The 19,975-nt window shown below is 58.0% G+C and overlaps 1 protein-coding gene across 2 annotated transcripts in view; it reads right to left on the reverse strand.

Moving 5' to 3' along the window:
• TBC1D22A (TBC1 domain family member 22A) overlaps window positions 1-19,975 on the reverse strand; it is a 241,839-nt gene that overhangs the window by 206,246 nt on the left and 15,618 nt on the right. For both annotated transcript variants that reach the window (XR_004140407.2, XM_031463479.2), the window contains exons 2-4: window positions 16,693-16,749; window positions 15,548-15,888; window positions 13,205-13,387 (exon numbers count right to left, since the gene is read on the reverse strand). Coding sequence is in view for 1 of the 2 variants with exons in the window: in XM_031463479.2 (XP_031319339.1) it covers window positions 13,205-13,387; window positions 15,548-15,888; window positions 16,693-16,749 (581 nt within the window). In the remaining variant the exon portion in view is untranslated. The remainder of the gene's footprint in view (window positions 1-13,204; window positions 13,388-15,547; window positions 15,889-16,692; window positions 16,750-19,975) is intronic.

Consider the following 19,975-nt stretch of genomic DNA (forward strand, 5'->3'; position numbering starts at 1 on the left):
GTGGCGGCCACAGAACTCACGACATGGGCAGCTCCGGGCACCACGGAGTGTGTCAGCGATAAGGACGACACCGCGCACCGGGGAGACTGCATACCCACAAAGCGGGGAGGGCCAAAACAGCGTACAGTGATTTGGAAGAATCAAAGCAAAAATTAAATAAATTAATGTGAACTAAAGAGTAGGCTGAAACAGGCAGATGCAAGCTTACAAGGATGAAGAAGCAACTTCCTGGAAATCACCAGTAGTTCCTAAATTTAACAGCAGCACGATAACGACACAAGGATTAAGGAATCCAGTCCAAAGTCCCACACACGCTGGTGGCATCTTTAAAACTGAAACACGGTGAGCCTTCCGCCCTGCCTCGCCGACATCCACCGAACCCCGTTTAGGACGGCCTCAGGATCGAGAGGAAGGGTGTGCCGGCCCCAGGACCCCCGAGGGCCGCAACCTGCGGCTCCGAGTAGGGTGGGCCCAAGCAGGAGGAGCCAGGCCCACCTGAAGAGCCACAGAGCCTGCCCACCTCCAAGCCAGCCTGGGGCCTCTTGGGATGCGCAGGATGCGTGAACGTCCCCAGGTCTGTTCCCCACCACCACCAGCCCCGAAGAGCCTCATTACTCCTCAGCCTGCCGTGGCCGCAGGGTGCGCGGAGGAGAAAGGGCCAGCGCTGGGAGGGAGCAGGAGGAGGGCCAGGGAGCCATGGACCACACGGGGGAGTTCCCACAGCCACAGCTCAAAGCACAGCTGATTCCCTCGCAGCTGAATTTCAGTGTCACCTGCCGCCCTTCGGCGAGGTCATCACAAAGGAACAGAAGCCAGATTAACCTCCCAGAAGCGCAGTTCTGATCATTCCGCTCCTGACCCCAAAGCCTTCAGGCTCCCTACTGCCCACGGAACAGAGACACTATGTCCGACCTTCCGACCTCCGCTGCCCTCTGCACCGGTCCCTGCATTTTACAGACGAGGTACCTGAGACCAAGGATGGACCCGAGTGACGAGAAGACAGGAAGGTGGCCGAGGCAGGAGAGGCCGCCAGATCTCAGCATCCCTCCCCGTCGCAGTGTTTTCCCCACGGCGCCCTGGCTGCCTCAGAACCAAACGCCCTCGTCTGATGCGCCAGGCCCTCCAGGATCCAGCTGCTCCCACCACCGCGATCTTCAGAGACCCCTCACCCCACGGTGCTGCAGACTCAAGAGGGAGACGAGCGCCCTCGGGCAACCAGGCCCAGGGGCAGGCTCTCCGGCTGGGTGGCCCTGAGACCTGAGGTCACTGCTACCTGCCTGTGCGGAGGAGACGCGGGGCTCCTGCACACATAGTCAGCGCTCAGCACCCCTGGGGCGGCTGCGCTGCCAACATCCCTGCTGCTGCTGCAGGCACCACCGCTCAGCCCCACCCTCCACGCGCTTCACCTGCACCATCCCCTCCGCCAGGGCCAGCCCTGCCCCATCTCCTGCCACTGACCTCACAGCCACAGGCGGCTCCCACAGTGCGTGGGTCAAACACATCACCTCCAGCACGGGACCTGGCACTCGGCGAGCAGCTGCTAAACACCTGAGGATGCATGGAGGGAGGGATGAGCCCTGCTTCCTTCCCCCGCAGCCCCTGTGCTGCCTGACCACGGAGCCTGTCCCCTGACATCTCACCACACATCCCAACAGGCCCTCCTGGCCCATCCAGCGACATCTGGCAAAAACAAGCTGGTCAAATATCAGGATGCCCATGGTCCCCTGTCCAAGGGAATCTGAGGCCAGCTTGCTGCCCTGTGCCCAGGACGTGTCCTGGACCACAGCCATGTGACCAGACAATGACACACAGCCTAGCACAGCTATGCTTCCCTGAAGCCAAAAGCCACCAAGGCTGGCTGTGGATGACAGCACCACCTGGGGACCCCCTTGGGGGCAAACTGGGGATAAAGCCTCCTGTCCTTTAGAAAAGCCCTCCCTCCAAGGGACACCCGAGGATCCCCAGAGGCCCAGCTGGAGGGGTGCATGCACAAGGCCACGAGAGGGGAGGGAGGGAGTGGCCCAGGCGTGCCCAGTGCCTGGACACAGCACAGAGCAAGCTCAGCACCGCTGGCTGGTACCCTGACCCCACGAACTCAAAATGCCAGATCTTATGCCAATCACATGAACCTGGACAAAAGGGAAGGACAGAGGGCATGAGCCTCAAAGAAAAGATGGACGGGTCACAACCAAAGAGGTCACGGCGACAGCAGGCAGCAGCAGCCTCCCCTCTCCTGTGCTGCACCTGAAGAGCTCTGGGTGACTGATGCCTCACGTCCACAACAACGACTCGGAGCACAACAAGGGAACGCCCCACCTTCCACACTCCCCCAGACACTGCTCCACACCTGCGCCCCAAGTCCCTGAGAGAGGCAGCCTGCTGGAGCGAGTCAGAGGTGGGGGTTCAGTTCCAACGCGGCCACATCTACCAGGGGGCTCGGTAAGATGAGGAGGCACCACCGACCCGGGCCCGCTCCACGGGCTCAGGGTGCGAGGTTGGGCAGGGCACTCGGCACCCGGCACCTGGCGGGACCGGCTCTCAGAAAGCTCCATCACCCACTAGCCAGGAAGCGCAGAGCCCCGTGGGCTGGGCCACGCACTGCCGCCCTTCACGAGGTCATGCTGCTCACAGGCTGACCCTGATGCTGGTGGGACAAAGGAGACAGCATCCCAGCTGCCCCCGCGGCACTCACGTGTGCGCAAAAAGCCACAGAACTGATATGCCATATTTCCCGGAAGGTCATTTAACCTGTAATTGAATAATGTCTAACCCCAGGGAACACCTGAAGGGGGGCAACCCAAAGAGTGCGGGGAGGCCTAGCTTTTCGTTTGATTACACAGATTAAAAAAAACCCAATTATGTAATTGCTATTACACACACACACACACACAAAAGGCCTTGTCCTGATGACTAAATCTGGCCATTCTTCTGCATTAAGAATAATTCTGATGGAGGCATAACTGACGTGTGAGTTTCAGCTACACAACATAAGGACTGAATATTTGTACACGTGAAGTGATCACCACAGTAAGTCTAGTGAACACCCGTCACCACGCAGTTACAAAATGTTTTTTTCTTGTGAGGAGGACCTGTAAGTTCTACTCTCTCAGCAACTTCCAAATGCGCAGCACGGTATTATTTTATAACTGGAAGTTTGCACCCCTCGCCTCCCTCGGCCTTTTCACCGGCCCCTACCCCCCACCTCTGGCAACCACCAGTCTGTTCTCAGCAACTACGCTCAGGCTCAGCTGTTTGTTTCCATTTTTACTTTGGATCCCACATGTAACTGAGATCGCACGGCATCTGCCTTTCCCTGCCTGATTTACGTCACCTAGCGTAATACCCTCAAGGGCCAACCAGGTTGTCACAAATGACAAGATCTCAATCTTCGTATGGTTGAGTAATATTCCTTTGTGTGTGTGCGCGCGTGTGTGCCCATGTGTGTGTATCCCGTTTTCTTTACCCGTTCATCCACTGGTGGACACTTAGGCTGTTTCCGTGTCTCGGCTACCGCAGGTAATGCCACTGTGAACGTGGAGGGATGCAGGTCTCTTTTCGAGTCAGTGTTTTCGTTTCCTTTGGATAAATCTCGTAAGTGGAACTGCTGGATCGTATGGTAGCTCGATTCTCATTAAGAATATTTTAGGGGGTGGGGGTCTAGCTCAGTGGTAGGGCATGTGCTTGGCACGCACAAGGTCCTGGGTTCAATCCTCAGTGCCTCTGATAAGAGGAAAAATAAAATAAATAAATAACAAAATAAAAATATGTTTCAAAAAAAGAAGACTATTTGAGGCAGCGCACAACACTGCGGACATGCTCAACACCACGGAATTGTACGGTTCAAAACGGTTAATTGTATGTCATGGGAACTTCACCTCAATTTTTTACAAGAGACTATTTCACTTGAAAACTTGATGCCTTTTATGCCATCTGAGGCTTGTGAATAAAGCGATGCCTGTGCACATGTGCTAACGCCGCCCACTCTCAGGCCCTCCGACACGGGAAAAGTGAGGAAAGGTGTGCTTGAGGCTAACGCGCTCCCATCTGTTTTCTAAGCAGAACAAGGGGTTGGGGGAGACAGCTACACGCACCTGCGTACAGAGCACCTGTGAAAGGAGGGAAGTCCAGGAGGGGGGCTGCTGGGCGGGGGCAGGAGGGAGGTGTGCCTGCCATTGTGTAAGTGAATCTTTTCAACTTTGGATAATGTAGTTTCTCCGGTTTAAAAAGGGAAAAACAAACTGGAAAACAAAAACTACACATAAACATTACCAGTTCCCATACTTTAAGTGCTCTCACCCCTCCCCCTCCTCCAGAATCTCAAGGAACAACGTTACTGAGTTTAGAGTACGTATTTGGAACACGATTAAATACGTCTAGATTTTGATTCAGCAAGTAAATTCAATGTTGATTTAGACAGATACACAATTTTAATAACGGTTTCAAGTAAAGATCATTTTCAAAACATTATGCAGTCACTCAAAATGATGGCTCTGAAGATCGCAGCAGCCAGGGAGAGGCGGACGGCATAGCAGCAGCAACTGGGAAGGGGTAACGCACGGCGCCTGTGTCCTCGCGGCCCCCGCGGGCGGGCAGGGAGGGAGGCGCGGCCCCAGCGCCACGGCGCGCCCACCGCGCGGGCGCCGCCACTGCTCCCGGAGCGGGATGCGGCAGCACCTTCACTCCCACCTGACAGATGAAGAAACCAACGCTCCAGGAAGTCTGGGGGTAAAAAAAACCTGCCAAGGTCATTCTGCCAGTAAATGGCAAAGCGTGCATGACCTATGAGGCCCCAGAGCACACAGTCTGTTTCCCACACTCCTCTGCCCCCCGAGATGCAGGCGTTAGGGGGCAGGGTGACTGGCTTTTCTATAATTTAGGTGTTCTTACTCCTAGAACCTACAACGACACTTAGGTTAAAACATGGGCTTAAAACGTATCTTAACTCTTTTTTTCTGGACAGCTTATCTTAGGAAAAAGAACGTCACTTTTTTAAGCATTTTAAGCAAACCTGAACTTCTCCCTTGGGACCGACTTGAACGCGGTCTAAGACCGCGCCAGGGAGCCCTCGGTCTGTGCTCCTGTCTCAAGAGCTGGCGCAAGACCAAGCCAAAGCCTCACCTGGCAGGACTTCGCTCCTCGCAAGCCCCGCACCTCCCTGCACAGCGCCCAGTGCTCCCCGATCCTGTAGCTCCCGCCCCGTGTCGCCCGCTCTGCGGAGGCTGAATTACTTCCCTCCCAGGCCTCGCGCTCCTCTTCATCAGGAAGGCCTTCCTTTGTCTTAGTCAGTCATGGACCAGGTAACCCTCTACCCTCAGTTTCCAGAACTGACCTTCTCATGTCCCAGCAGACTGAGAGTGCGGCGTGGTGTCAGAGACGAGTGGAGAACCCGGGGCCACAGCTACCGTGGGCAGGATCTCTGCAGGTCCTCCTCCTCCTCTGAGCCTCAGTTTCCCCATCTGCAGAATGGGGAGACGCTCCCGACTGCTGAGGGTCAAGGCTGAACTGAGGAGAGACTCTCCGAGGAAGACCTCTACAGACAGACGCCATCCACCCTGCAGAGCGTGGGGCAGGGACCAAGAGGGCTGTGTCTCATCAAGCAGGACAGCTGCCCCAGACTGGGGCTGTGCCCCCAAAACGCACGTGCTATCCCGACTCCCACAGTGATGGTGCTCGGAGGTGGGGCCTCAGGAGGTGCCTGGTCACGAGGTGGGGCCCTTGCGAGTGGGCCTGGCACCCTGAGCTCCCTTGCCCCTCCTGCCGTGTGAGGACAGCAAGGAGGCTCGGTCTAGGAACCTGGAAGAGGGCCCTGACTGGGTACGGAGAGGAGCCTGCTGGGGCCTTGACCTTGGACTCAGCCTCCAGAGCCGCGAGACACGAATGCCAGTCGCAGCCACCCAGTCTCCAGCCTTCTGTCCCTGCAGCCTGAGCAGCCCCTGACAAGGGCGTCACCATGCCAGTGAGGCCCTCCCTCCCTTCCTACCCTGGGCACAGACACCCACAGCGCCTCGGAACAGCTCAGAGCGAAGTGGCCCGTGGGCCTCAGAGCCGTGCACGCACGACGGAGTCCCCGGCAAGGGCTCCGAGGGCCACGCTGCCTGCGGCCTGGTCACCCACCATTTTGGACGGCGTCTGTGCGCACCTGCACCCCAACACCCCAAGAGCTTTCAAGTCACGCTTTCCAATGACCACAGTGTCAAGCTGAACAGGCCCGCAAGGCGACAAGCAGAGTGCCCACTCACCCCCAGAGCAGCGTGGCCCAGACTCCTGCTGCCCCTGGAAGCCCTCAGTCCCTGCTCCCTCGTGGCCCCAGGGCGTGTGGAGGACCCCTGCTCCTCCTGAGACGGTTTACCGTCTCCTGACCCGCCACCACCAGTGTCCCCGCTCATCAACTCCATGTGCTTTTTCACCACACAGGCCCCCATCCCCAGGGCGCTGCAGAGCAGGGGTCCAGGACGTGTGAACCCAGGGCCCCACGTCGGCTTCCCCTGCCCCTGTCCCTGCACACGTGACGGCTGTCTCCCTCCCAGGAAGGGATGATGACAGGCCCTTCAGGGCCACAGAGGGCCCGGGAGTGACGAGGCCAAACGGCGCCGACCTCTTTCCTCCCCCTTGTTCCTGCTTCTCGTCTCTAACACGCTCCTCGTCCTTCCTACTCGTAAGTGCCAGACAGACAGATGGACAGACACAGGAAGGTAACCTGGCAAAGGGAGCTTGGAAGGAAAAGCGCCATAGCGAGTCGGGGCTCTGTCTGTGGAAAACCCAGAGTGACAGGGACCAGGAGGACGGAAGCCGGAGCGGACAGCCGCCGTGCCGCGGCCTCTCTGAGAGGCTTCTCGGGGGCTCCGTGCGTTTCCACGTAACTGATGCACAGCAAGCACCCAGTCGAAGCTCGCCATCATCACCACCATCACTGCCACCACCATCACCACCACCAAGGCCACCGCCACTGCCGCCCCAAAGCCCCTGACCTGATCCTAGAGAAGTCAAACAGTCCGGCGGCTGCGTTCCCCGCCCTCCACCACGCCCACAGCGGCTGCCAGCTGCTCACTGCCTCTTCCAGCTTCCCTCCTGGAAGACACCCTCTTCTCTCTAGCTTCACGGGCAAGTTTAGAAGATGTTGTTTCCAGAATGCGCCAGACAGGGTCTGTCGTCACAGAGCCCACCGGGAGCCTAGGAAAACGCAATACCCATGTGTCCGGGAGGGGCCTGGAAAACGAAAAGCATCCTGTTTGCTCAGCAGCTCTCAGAAGGCCGACCCCTGGAGCAAGGGGGACTCCCAGCCCTCATTACCAAACCCAGTTCCACAAGCACCTACCCCAAATCTGGGTGGCAAGGACTGCCTCTGCTCTGCCCACTCCAGACCCAGGTGTGACCTCCTGCCACAGACACTCCCCTCTCCCCACCCGGGCTCCCGTCACCCCGTCCTCAGGCCGTGGATGACAGCTCACCGTTACAACCCAAGCCCCCAGAAGGTTAAAGTCATAACCACATCTCCCTAAGGCAACACATTTTCACATCCTTTCTCAGCTCAGCTCCACGTATCAGGGTGTGTGGTCGTTCTTTGTCTTTTTCTTTTTATTAACAGGTTCCAAGAAGCTTAAGTGGTCTTTAAACAAAAACACTATTTTCTTTGCAGTTTGCAGGACTAGACACCTGGCTATGTTTTGGTTTGTAGCCCTTTGGAGTCTCAGCTACACTTTGGGGAAAAAACAGGACACAAGAGGGCTCATTCTGAAAGCCATGCCTTTGACTATGAAAAGTCAGAGTTCACTCACCCATCCCCTCCGCACCCAAGACTGTGGATACAGTTCAACACAGCTCAGACATTTCCTGGGTCTCCACTGCGGGGTCGGGACAGGGCCAGACTCCAGCCGCGGGTTAAATAACGCAATGTAAGGACAGTCCCTGACCTCGAGGAGTCGGAGATCTGGTGAGGTGACAGGCATACACACGCCTACCTGGGTGGCGCACACAGCGGCCATCTACTCGGTATCCGTCCCCTCCCTCGTCCCCGGCACCAGAACCCCAGTCCAAAGTGCCGATGGCCAAGCCCACGAGACCCCTACTTCTCAGCGCCCCTGCAGCCAGGGGCGGCCACGTGAGCCAGCTCTGGCCACACGCTGCTCTCCTGCTAAGAATACAGACATTGTGGGGACTGCCCTTCCCCTCGGCAAGGGTGGTGATCGCCATCTTGTGGCCACAAGCTCAGGTCCTTGATGGGGTCGCTGCGAGAATGCCAACAGGACACCTTGCTGAGGAACATAGAGCCCTACTGTCCAAAAGCCCTGGGTCTGGTTTCCTGTTACCCGCGAGCAACACAAACCCTAACCGACACCCCCGCACACAGAATAGCCCACATCAGCCAGAGGGCCAGGCAGGCCGTGGCCACTAAGGGGACGGTGCGGCGGGAGAGAGAAGCTGGATGACATCCACCGGCAGCTCCTGGGAGCACGCCCCACGCAGCGTCCCGGTCCCCGGGCACTGAACACGCAGACGAGTGGTCCACAGCGCGGCCCGTGAGGAACTCCAGGTCCTGGCGTGAGAGGGACACGACCCGGAGACCTGGGGACCGCGGGAGGTAACGGAGGCTGAGTCACTGCACACAGGGCCGCAGAGCGAGGAGCAGCCGCTCACACCCGCTTCCCCGCCCTCAGCCTCAGAGACAGAAGAGAGACCACGGGCTCTCGGTCATGCAGCTGCTTTTTCAACGTCCTGATTCACAAAAGAAATCATTAGAGCAAAAAGACAAACAGGTAACAGACTGATTTTTAAAACTACTCCTTTAAACCTGTATAGCCGACTTAACATTTTTTAACATTTACTTGTAAGGTTATACACAGAAAATCATCATCCATGAGACGCTTATCTGAAAGGACACTGAGAGGCTTCCTAATTAAACTGAATATTTGTTCAACCACAGACAGTAAATGAAATACTTAACTTTCACCACATCGTACCCACTTTGCTTTATTTTAAGCTGAATGATACCACGTGTAATTCAAATATCACATCTCGTAATGAAAACGCCACCTAAGAGGATGCTGGCGGTGACAGCGCGAGGAAGTCAGGAGCCACCGTGTTTCCCCGCAGGGCTCACCCGCCGTCCGGGGCCCGGGGACGACACAAACTCAGGGGCCCCTGCTGCTGGGGCTCTGGGGGGCGGCGAGCAGTGGGCAGAGAGAAGAGGAGGGCACTGAGGCCGCGGCCTTGTGACCGGGGCAGCTTGGTGTGTGTGGGTCTCACGATCTTTTCCGCATCCCCCTTCAGTAACAGTTCATGAGGGGTGATCACGAACACCCCATAGCGGGCGCTCGACGCAGAGGGAAAGGCCGAGCAGAGCCCCCCCCTCCCAGGGGACGCAGCAGCCCTCCGGGTGCCAACTCCAGCTCTGAGCCGTGGGCAGGAACCGCAGGGCCTGGGCCGAGGCTGCCGGGCCGGTGGGTGGCAGCTGCAGGGGGACCTGGGTGCTGGCAGGCCCTCTGCCCGGACCTACGGGAGGAGGAGCGCCCTCCTGGCCGCCACGTGCCAGAAGCCACCCCCCGCTGGCCCCTGCCTGCCACCCACACTAATGAGGAAGGGGAACGGCCGAGGCTGCTGGCGACCTGGTGGGCGCCCGGCCCTGCCCTCACCGTGAGGCCACAGGGTCACCTCTGGAGCCGGAGACTCGCCCTCCCCGGCTGAGAACAGGAGCCGGCTGCTACCGGGCACGGCCGGCCAGTGCATCTGGGTTAGGGGACAGCGCACACACAGATAAACGCACACAAAGTGCGGTGCCCAGCACAGAGCAAGGGTCCCAACAGCAGGTGTGCGATTGCCTGGGGACGCCGCTTTCCCGGCTCCGCTCTGTGAGCACCGGACTTTGTTTCCCACTGAAACGACATATTTTTGGGGTGTGCTCTGGTTTGTGTCCACCAGCTGTCCCTGCGTCTGCAGCCCCTGGGCTCCAGCAGTCACACAGTCCTGGTGTTCCTCCCTCTTCGGGCCACCCAGTTTCAAGTCTACCAGCCGCCACCCCCCAGCCTGCCCTGCACCCCTCTCAGTCTATCACCCAAGTGTACCCCCCTCCCACCCCTCCGCCTCTGCACTCCCAAGGGCTACCCAGGACTGTGCCTCGGCCTAAGGCCACTGGCGACGCCAGCCCGCAGAGAAGTCAGCAACCACATATGGATGCTCAGATTCACACTTACTCCCCTGCTTCCCAACTTCCCAGAGCCTTCACGCCACTGCGCTCAGAGTAAAAGCTGAGGGCCTCCCCCTGGCCGCCTCCGCCAAGGACCTGCCCTTCCCACTGCGCTGGCTCCGGCCCCTCCACACCAGGCCCTGTTCACTCCAGAAGCCCTGTCGCCCAGCAGGACCTCTGCACCACTGGCCCGTCTGCCGGGGTCGTTCCTCCCACCTTCAGGCCGGCCTTCGTGCTGACCGTGCCCCGATCACAGAATCCTTGCTGAGCACTCAGGCTGTGGCGGCGTCGGCCTCCGCCCTCAGCACGTCTTCTCCTCCACGGGCACCTGCCACCTCCTGCCAGCTCCCAGAGGACGGACTGCACACGTCATCTGTCCCCACACCAAACATCAGCTCCTGAGGGTAGGGACCCCGGGGTCTGGTTCCCTGTTTGTCCCCAGCGCCCACCCCCACAGCAGGTGCTCAATGAATACTGGTCAAATGAAGAACTCCATGGGGTCCTCATGGAAATGACCTCCAAGGTCACCCGGACCCCGCAGGGCAAGCCCCGCCCCCTTGTGGCTGATGAGACAGGAGGCTGAGTAACCTCCCACGTGGGCTCCCCCTCCTGCCACCACGGGACCCTGCAGGGAAGTCCCCCAGCCCCAGGCCCAGAAGGCACTGAAGGCAAACCCTCAGTCCTGGGCGAACACCTCTGCACCACCCCCTTTCCTCCCCACGGCCACCGCTCCACCCAGGGGCCCAGGTGCTCACGGGGAACCGGGCTGTGCCCGTGCCCCTGGCCTTGCTCCCTCAGCGCTCGCATCTGAGTGTCCGGTGCCAGGACCGCCCATCACACACCAGATGACCTTGGGGCCCCGCTGCTGTGAGCGGTCACCCCGCAGGCCTCAGGACATGCACGTTTGCATGCGGCCAGCTCACACAGATGCACATGATAGAAATGAAAGCCTCCAAGCATCATTTTCTTGACTTTGAAGCAGCAGCCTTTGTACGAGTGAATATTGAGTGGATGCTAAGAGCAGAATGAGCTGTTAAGTTCTATTTGCTACTTTCATCCCCGGGCTCGTAACACAGCACACGCTACACAAAGAGAAACAGCTCGGACGGACGGAGTGACATTCAGCAGGCGGAATCGTTTCTGGGGCACTTCCCACGTCAGGATTTGCTTCTCCAACATGGGCAAATATTTGCCACTTACGTCCCGTGAATGCAATACAGTCCTCTGTCCTCCGGAGCTACCTTAAATGCCTACGAACACAGGCAATTCACTGGCTGCGTTTCTCCTGCCACTAAATACAAATCCAGTCCTTGTTTCACTGTGAAAGCTTTGGTTTTAGCTTTTGGTGTTAGATTTGATATTTAAGTAGAATTCTGAAGAAAGGAAAAAACCCATAATCCCACAACCTAACACGAGAAGGACTTCTGCATGTCAGCCTTTCAGTCTGTCCATACGTGCTCGCGTTTCCCCGCAAGTCTTGAAAGCTTGATTTTTAAGTGTAATTTTAATGAGAAGGCAAATCAATCGAGTGAGTTCCCGCCAAAAACACCCGCCGGAACCGCATCAGGAGGAATGTGGAACAAGCCACTCCAAGGGCCGCCCTCCTCAGAGGGCGCGACTCGAGCTCCAGCTCCCGGAGACGGGACGGCCGCCGGTCCTGCGGGGATGCTGGGCCGGGAGGGGGGCACACAGGAGGGTTTGGGAAGGCGGGCAGCGCGTTAGCTGACGGTGCCCTGTCGACGTAGACTTCCTGACTTTGACAGCCAAACTGTGATGATTTGGAGAGGACAGCTTTGTTCTCAAGAAGTAAGGAAGTTCTGAGGAGCAGAGGGACATGACCTCTCCAGCTGACTCCAATGGTTCAGGAAAAACACGGATCCACGTCAGCGCGTGCATACACACACACACACACACACACACACACATACACAACAAAATGGGGCAAAATGTAAACAACTGGCGAATCCAGGTAAACAGTCTATGGGAGACCCTGGTACTGTTCTGGTGGCTTTTCTGTAAATTTGAAATGATGTCAAAATTAAAAGTTGCACACAACCTGTGGCCGGGCCATGTGTGGGAGGAGACACTGGACCCACGCGCTGGAGGTGCAGGGGAGCCGGGGAAGGGGCAGGGCTTGTTCTCCCTGCACGCCCTTCTGTGCCATGGACTGTGTAACCTGCATGAGCGCCAAGAACCTCCAGGGCGCCTCCTCCAGCCTCAGGAACCAGGCCGGCTTCAGCTTCCCAGGCTCAGCCCGGCCCGGCCGCCTCCATCCGTGAGCCTCATGCGCCACCTGCTGGCCACGCAGGGCACCGCCTACCCGGGCCCCAGCCCTCTGAGCGCAGCTGAGTGACCTCAGGACCAGGCCACCTGCATCCCCTGAAAGCCCCAGCTCCAGCAAAATGAGGAGCACTCAGCAAAGAGGAGACACAGAAATGAAAGGACACAGATCTGGGTGGAATTCCAGCAGCACCTGAAAGCAAGCATGGGCCTCAGAGCCTGGCTGCAGAGCACCCACAAGGGGACCATGCCCCCCGAGAACCACGCTGGCGACCGTCCCGGCCCCTGCTGGCCCCTCCGCCCAGGCCATGCCGTGGCCCCTGCCCCCTGCAGTGCTCAGACTCCACGCCAACCCACAGCCGCAGCAGGAAGGTGCAAAGTCCACAGTGGTCAGGGTCCCCGATGCCCACTAGCCCCACGAGCAGCATGGACAGTGAGGACAAGCCCCCGGCCAGCCCGCAGGGCAGCAGAGAGTACGACTGGGGAGTGAGGGGAAAACGAGCAGAAAGTGCTTATCAAACTGCATCGGGAGCACAATTATGAACGCATCGGAAGTCAACCTTCAGGACAGACGGCACTCAACATAGTGACTTGGTGGCATGGAACACCACAGACTGGCCTCTTAGGAGCTAAGTCACACGGGAAACACATGCATTAAATGACAGCAGATGGGGCCTGGCAGGCCGGACCCCCCTGAGACAAGGCGCGCGGCACACGGCGCACGGCCTCCCCATGGGGACTCACCGAGGTCTGTGTGGGGCCCGGCCAGGAGCTGCCTGAACTTGTCCAGCCGCGACGCCTCTCTCTCACTCAAGGCTGCACCACCGCCGCTGCAGGTGCCGGGCTCGGCCGCCCCTCCCAGCGCGCCGCTGGCCGAGTGGGGAAGGGACTGGGACCGCTGCAGAGGGACGGTGTCGCTGGCGCTTCCTGCAGAGGGAGGCAAGGACAGACGTGAGGCCTCCTGGACGCCCCGCACCTCACTCCCCACTAAGGAGGCCTCACACTTGCTGCGCTGCCCTCCCCTGGTGGATGCATGATGGCCCCTCCCTCCACTGCCGAGCAGCACGGACCTGAGGGAGAACGCGGGACCAGCTGAGGGAGCTGCCCCAACGACCAACAGGCCCAGAGGCCTGGGGACTGAAAACAGGCCCGCGCTCTGCCTGCTCCTCAGCTCCTGGGTCAGCTCCCCGCAGCAGGGGCTCACCCTCAGCTCTGTGCATTTTAGGGCTGCAAGGTTCTGGGTGGGGGGAGTCGGGGACACGCTGGGCACTGAGGATGCACCCCCTGCCCCAGCCCACCCCATGCCTATAGCACACACCCTGCCCTAGACATGGCAATCAAAATGTACCCAGCCACGGCCACATGGCCCCTGGGGCTGAGAAACCGCGCTCTAGGCCGACGAGGCCAGTGCTAAGAGCAGGGCCTCTGGGGTCTGGCGCCCTGGGCGTGAGGCGCGGCCCCGGGAAAGCTCCGCACCGCCCCGCCCCTCACCCGCACACAGTTGCCAGGCCTGCGCAGACTATAACGAGTTCATGAACCCCAAGGTCTTGCTAGGGTACTGGCCAACACAGAGAGTGATCGACAAATGCTAACCATTAGTATTATAAATGCAGGACTCACGAGGCTTGCCTGGAAAGCAGGCAAAGGAAAGGGGGCCACCTCCCAGGCAGGCGTGGGCAGGAGGCTCCTCCCCTGGCACAAGCTGCGGGGAGCGTCCTTCACTGGGCTCTCACGGGAGGAGGCCGTCCCAGGGTGACATGCCAAGGCTCCCATCCTGGCTGGATGCCACCCAGTCTTGCCTCCGGTCAGGGCCCCCCCATACACCACACACCACAGACTGAATGTTGTGTGTCCCCCCCACATGCATACGCTGAGGCCCTACCCCCACCACGGGATGGCATCAGGAGGGCCTGGGGGAGGTGATTGGAGGTCAGGAGGGTGGAGCCCTTGCAAATGGGATCGGCGCCCTTACAGGAGCCACGAGACAGCTTCCTCACCCTCAGCTCTCCACCACCTGAGGCTATGATGAGACAGTGGCCATCTGCAACCCAGGAGAGCACCCCCAGAACCCAACCCTGCCAGCACCCTGACTTCGGACTTCCAGCCTCCAGACTGTGAGACAAATTTCTGACCACTCTCAGCCAAGAGGACCCCCCACCTCCAGGCATGCGCCGACCACCGCCAGAAACTGCCCAGCGGCCTGAGCAGCCGCCTCTGTGCCTCGCAGGCTGTGGCGTCAGCAAAGCCCACCAGCAGCTGGAACCCAGGGTGCCTGGGGACGCCGAGTCACAGGGGCCGAGCGCACCGGCCGGGTACGCAGGAGGCAGTCGGCGTGCCTGTCACTAGTCACGGAAATTTCCATCAACTGTAAAAGCCCTACCTGGACCTCCTTCCATTTTTAAGCTCAAATACTTTAAAGTTCACCCCATTGAAAAAAAAAGTTTAGATTCCAACACAAAAACTGATCAAATGAAATAATTCATAGGATTCTCACCTAAGAAGACTGTGACATTTTAGAAGTTAATTCCTGGAAAGTTTTTGAAATCCAGCAATTTCTAGCTTTTGAAAACTGGACCTAAGTACGAAACCTAGTTCTGCATCCACCGGGGAGGGGGCAATCTGAGGCCATGACGACGACCTCGCTCTCTTATCTGACGTGAGGGGAGGGCGCCCTAAGCCCTAGAAGACCTTGGGTCTGAACCCGGCAATTCCAGAGAGGGGCCCCCGCCCCTCCTGACCCTGAGCCCGTGTGTGTCCCTGGAGGGAATCACCAGAAGCGGCCCGAGGAGGCCGAGCCCCTGAACATGCGGCTGGCCCGGCCCCTCCACTGGAACATCCCCCTGGAGCAGCCAGGGTATCCTCAGAAGGGCAGGGTCCCCCAAGCAGCCCACAAAAGCTCCACCTGCCACTCCATCTGGAGGGGAGATGCACTTAGCTCGGGGGGCACAGAGAGAGGGTGCAGGGCCCACGCCACTGCGATCTGAGAGCCTCAGAGGGCAGGGACTCCTGTTCGTCCCCACCCCACAGTGAGAGGCCTCCAGCTCCTCCGTCTGCCAGAAACACAGAGTCCCAGCAGCCCCCTCCCACCTGTGGGACAGGATGTGTGGCTCTCGCTGACGGACTTCACCAGCCGGAGGTCACCACTCGAGGCTGGGGGAGACTCCGTGGAAGGCTGGGGCCGGAGCTCGGGCCCCGGGGCCTCAGGCAGCCTGGGGCGCCCCTGGCGCTGGCTGTGGTCGCGCAGCACGCGGCGGGCCGTCTCCATGACCACGGCGGAGCCCAGGCTCCCCGCCGCCAGCGCCAGGAGCTCGTCCTCGTCCTCGCCGGCATCCCAGGCATCGCTGGTGTTGCTCTCAAACTCCTGGAAGGTGCTGACTCTCTTGGCCTTCAGCGGTGTGGTGGGCACCTTGGGTGCAGCCTTGAGCACACTGCAAAGCAAAGGCAGCCTTTACTGGTGTCCTGGGGGTGGAGAAGGGTCCCCCCAAGACCGTCAGAGAGGAACCCTGGATGAGAGCTGAGGGTGAGGTCAAAGCGCAGACACAACCCAGAGACCTCCAACAGAGCCCGGACAGAGTTCACGAACGGCCGTGGCCGGAAGGGAGGAGAGATTTGGGGGAGGGTCCCGCTGGGAGTCTCTGCCCTGCAGACGGTGCAGCACCGCACTATGAGGGTGCAGCACCACACTATGAGGGTGCTCATACCCAACCCCCAGCCTCGTGTTATGGGAGCCCCCAAACCCCCGCTCTCAGCCCGACACCTCCGCAGACCTCCCCAGGCAGCAGCTGGGGGTCGGGGAGAGGCTGTTCACAGCAACAGGCCCCTGGCAGGTAGGTCTGGATACGGTACAATTCCAGGCTCCCCCACGGCAGGACGACCCTCGACACTGACCCCACCACAGTCGGAGACTCATCCAACAGGCGCGGTCCTGAGGGGCCCATGCATCCCCTCGCCCACCTCTGGGGGAAGAGCCCAGGCAGGGGGCAGAGCCAGCGGAGGGCGCTGCATGGGGGGCGCAGCAGAGAGCAAGGCAAGTCAAGTGGCCGCCGGCAGAGCCAGGCCCTGCGTCCAGCCTGGGGCACCACTCCCCCACACAGGCTCCCATTCTGGGACATGTCTGCTGAACGGAAGGCCACGTGCCTCCCCCGCAGGAGTCCCAGGGAGCTGGAGGGCCACCGCAGCCCCCCCCAGAACAAGCCTGGGGACAGCCTGGCGAGAGGTGGGCCATCACTTACGTGCCGTGGAGCAGGGGGTCAAAGGGGGGGTGCTGGGCGCCGTATACGTGCTGGATGCTGCTCGGAGAGAAAGAGAAGACAATTAGCCTCTCCGCAGCTCTCCCGGGACCCCCACTCACTCCGGGAGGCAACCAGCTCCTCAGAACCCACACCTCAGGGAGCAACTCGGGCCACTGCGGGGCCCAGGGGCCCATCTGGAAAGGCAGAGGGGCGCCATCCAAGCCCACATCCCAAACAAGCAGGGCATTCAGCCTCCCTGCAGCTGGGCCCAGTGCAGGGACTCACGGCTCTGACAGCCTCCCCACAGAGCCTCGGGCACCGACTAGGGACAGGCTGCGGGGAGCGGCCCCGCCTCTGTGAGGTGCCCACAGCCTCTGCTCTAGGACCACGGGTCACAGGCAGGACTGAAAGACTGACAATGAAATGCCCATCTGGGAATTCTCACCTGGTCGCATTCTGTCTGAAGATAGACTACAGAGTTATGAAAAGGTAAATAAATATGTATGTATATGTATACGTATATGTATATGTACGTGTATATATACACACACATATATATTTTTTTTAAGACTTGATGGTTTCATTGTGAAAGTCCGTGTTCATCAGAGTACATTTGGGAACTAGATGGAAACAAAATAACCCGCGTGACAGACACCCAGGACTGTCAACTGAGCAACCCCACCGCCCCGCCCCTCCCCACCACCAGCCACGTGGTCACATGACCCGGAGCAGGCCAGTCTGAAATAAACGAGGATCTTCTGGGCCTAAGAGATGGAGAAAGGCTGGCCCAGCACAGCCCTGGCCCTGAGCTTTCCCCGTCATCCTGCCTGGAGCGCAGGCAGGAGACCGAGAGGCCCCTCAGCCATCCGCCATCAGGAGAAATGAGCATGAGAAATAAAGCCTCCCACGGGGGATGGCAGGGTCAGGAGATGGGGACGGGGCCAGGTCTCCAGTGGCTTTAGGGGCCGCCAGCCCAAGCTGGACTACCTCCCTCAGACTTCCATTTACAGGAAATAAACAAACCCCTGCTTGTGTAAGCCACCAGCGGTCAGTCCCGATGCAGTCCACGTGGAACAGACAACCACTGTAACACTCTAATGCAGAATCTTGTAGGGTGAGTGTGTGTAAAGATAAACACAGACGGAGAGCAAAATAAACAGAAAACAGAAAACCGCAGACACAGAGCTGTTAGTATAGAGATGAATGTCTTCTTAGCTTCTTAAAACAGAATGAAACTGACCTTGTTTACCTAGTAACACGTCATGACTACCTTCCCATATTACTGCACTTCAATTTACTTAGACGCATTTATTGACTTTACACATATTGTGTGATATACACAAAAAAATACATGCAGTTAACATACATTTTAAAACAATAATGAGGACACAGGCGATTTCCCCGTACATTTCTCTGCAACTCCTGAAATCTATAACTATTTCCGAGTTTCAAAAGTTCTTAAAAATCACATGTGATGAGTACCAGTTACCTCACTGAGGTGGGAAGCCCCATGAAAAAAACTGGCAGGACCCCCAGGCAGGGACACTACTTTCCCACCAGTGTCATCCGGTTCCCTGACCCAGTGGCATTATCTTGCTTTTTGCTTCTGTAAAACGGCTTGCTTCTAGGAGAACGGAACTTACCCCTAAGAATCTATTGGTTCCTAAAGCTCACTCCTGATTGGTCCATTTCTAACACCTCATTTCCATAAAGCTTACTCCTGATTGGTCCATTTCAATCACTCCTGACTGGTCCATTTGTTATACCTTATTTGCATATGATGTTGCAAAATGTTGCAAAGTCTAGACTGGTAGCCTATAAACGCCTATGTAAACCCACAGACAGAGTCCAGAGCTTGGAGTGTTAACTTCTCTGGGCCCGCCAGCATAGTAAACCTGAGTTCTCCACCCTCCGAGTGCTGCCTAGTCTCTTGCCCGGATCCAGGTTGCTGTCACACCGAGCTGTCACACTGAGCTGTCACACTGAGCTGTAACACACTTGGCTGCAACATCATCACTGCCTGTGACATCCCCCTGGACAACTTCACCTCTAACTTCACAGTGTCCCACCAGATGGTGACACCGTAATTCGTTTAACCAACATTGACTGTGAGACATTTAACTTGTTTAAAGTTGTTTGTGATGATGAAAACAGCAATCAACTTCTCTGGGGACAACACTGTCACACATGTGAGGACTTCTTGAGGATAATGTCCTAGAACACCTGGGACATGAAGAATGCAGGTACAGAGGCCGTCGGCTCACAGAGCTGACCCTGGAGCCCATGGCACGGGGGTGCCGACTGCCCCGCACTAGAAAATCTGAGTGCCACTTCTAGTCGGCCCTCCACATCCACAGCTCTCCACAACTGCAGCTCCCCATCCACAGATGGCACAGGACTCTAGTATTTACCACTGAAAAGCACGCACACATAAGCGGCCCCATGCCATTCAAACCCATGGACAGACCACGTGTCACTGTGACATGACAGGTGATGAGGACAGGACCGCTGCATGGCCCATGGGGAGGGACGCTGGGCAGGTCTGGGTGGGGAGCTTCCGCCAAAGGCATGAACCCACAGGAGGGGGAAGGGACAACACCATGCCCACCCTGCTATGCCCACCCCACCGTGCACCCACCGCTCAGCCTCCACCTCTCCTCGCAGCCTCCAAATCTGCTCCCAACCCCTGCTTGTCCTTCAGCGTGAAATCCCACAGACAATAAAACACAGAACGTCACAGTTGGAGTTATCAGAGACCTAGATCTGAGTTATTCTAAACTCAGGGTGTTCACTCCTTCCATCTGCACAACCCAACAGGCAGACACGATGAGCCCTGCAGTGAGGATGGAGACGCTGACGGACAGGAAGCTTAAGGGGCCTGTCTGAGGTCACAGCTGGCTGGCAGGTTGCAAGGCCGGCTTAATGGCACAAAGACCATGAGAAATACCCACACAAACACCACAGAGTGATTCTGGGCCCATCGAATGCTATCACTTTGTCATACAAGAGAGTTGAAACCCTACCAACCTGAATCTGACATTTGTAATTCTTATCTAAGTGTTTACTCTTTCACTGAAGACTCTGGATCTCTAGGCAACATATGATATTATTCTGCCCATTTGTAAAGTTTGTGTTATCATTATATACGTATCTTTATATATCTTCCTGCAACTTTACTTTCTCTCAAGGTGCCTTTCACGTGTCCGTGTTGGTACATGCAGCCCCAGTTTTGTTGTCCTGTGAGGTTTCATCTGTGTGTGAAGAGGGCTGTTTTAGCAGTAAA

Source organism: Camelus dromedarius, chromosome 11 (genome assembly GCF_036321535.1).
Source record: "Camelus dromedarius isolate mCamDro1 chromosome 11, mCamDro1.pat, whole genome shotgun sequence".
Classification (NCBI taxonomy): domain Eukaryota; kingdom Metazoa; phylum Chordata; class Mammalia; order Artiodactyla; family Camelidae; genus Camelus; species Camelus dromedarius.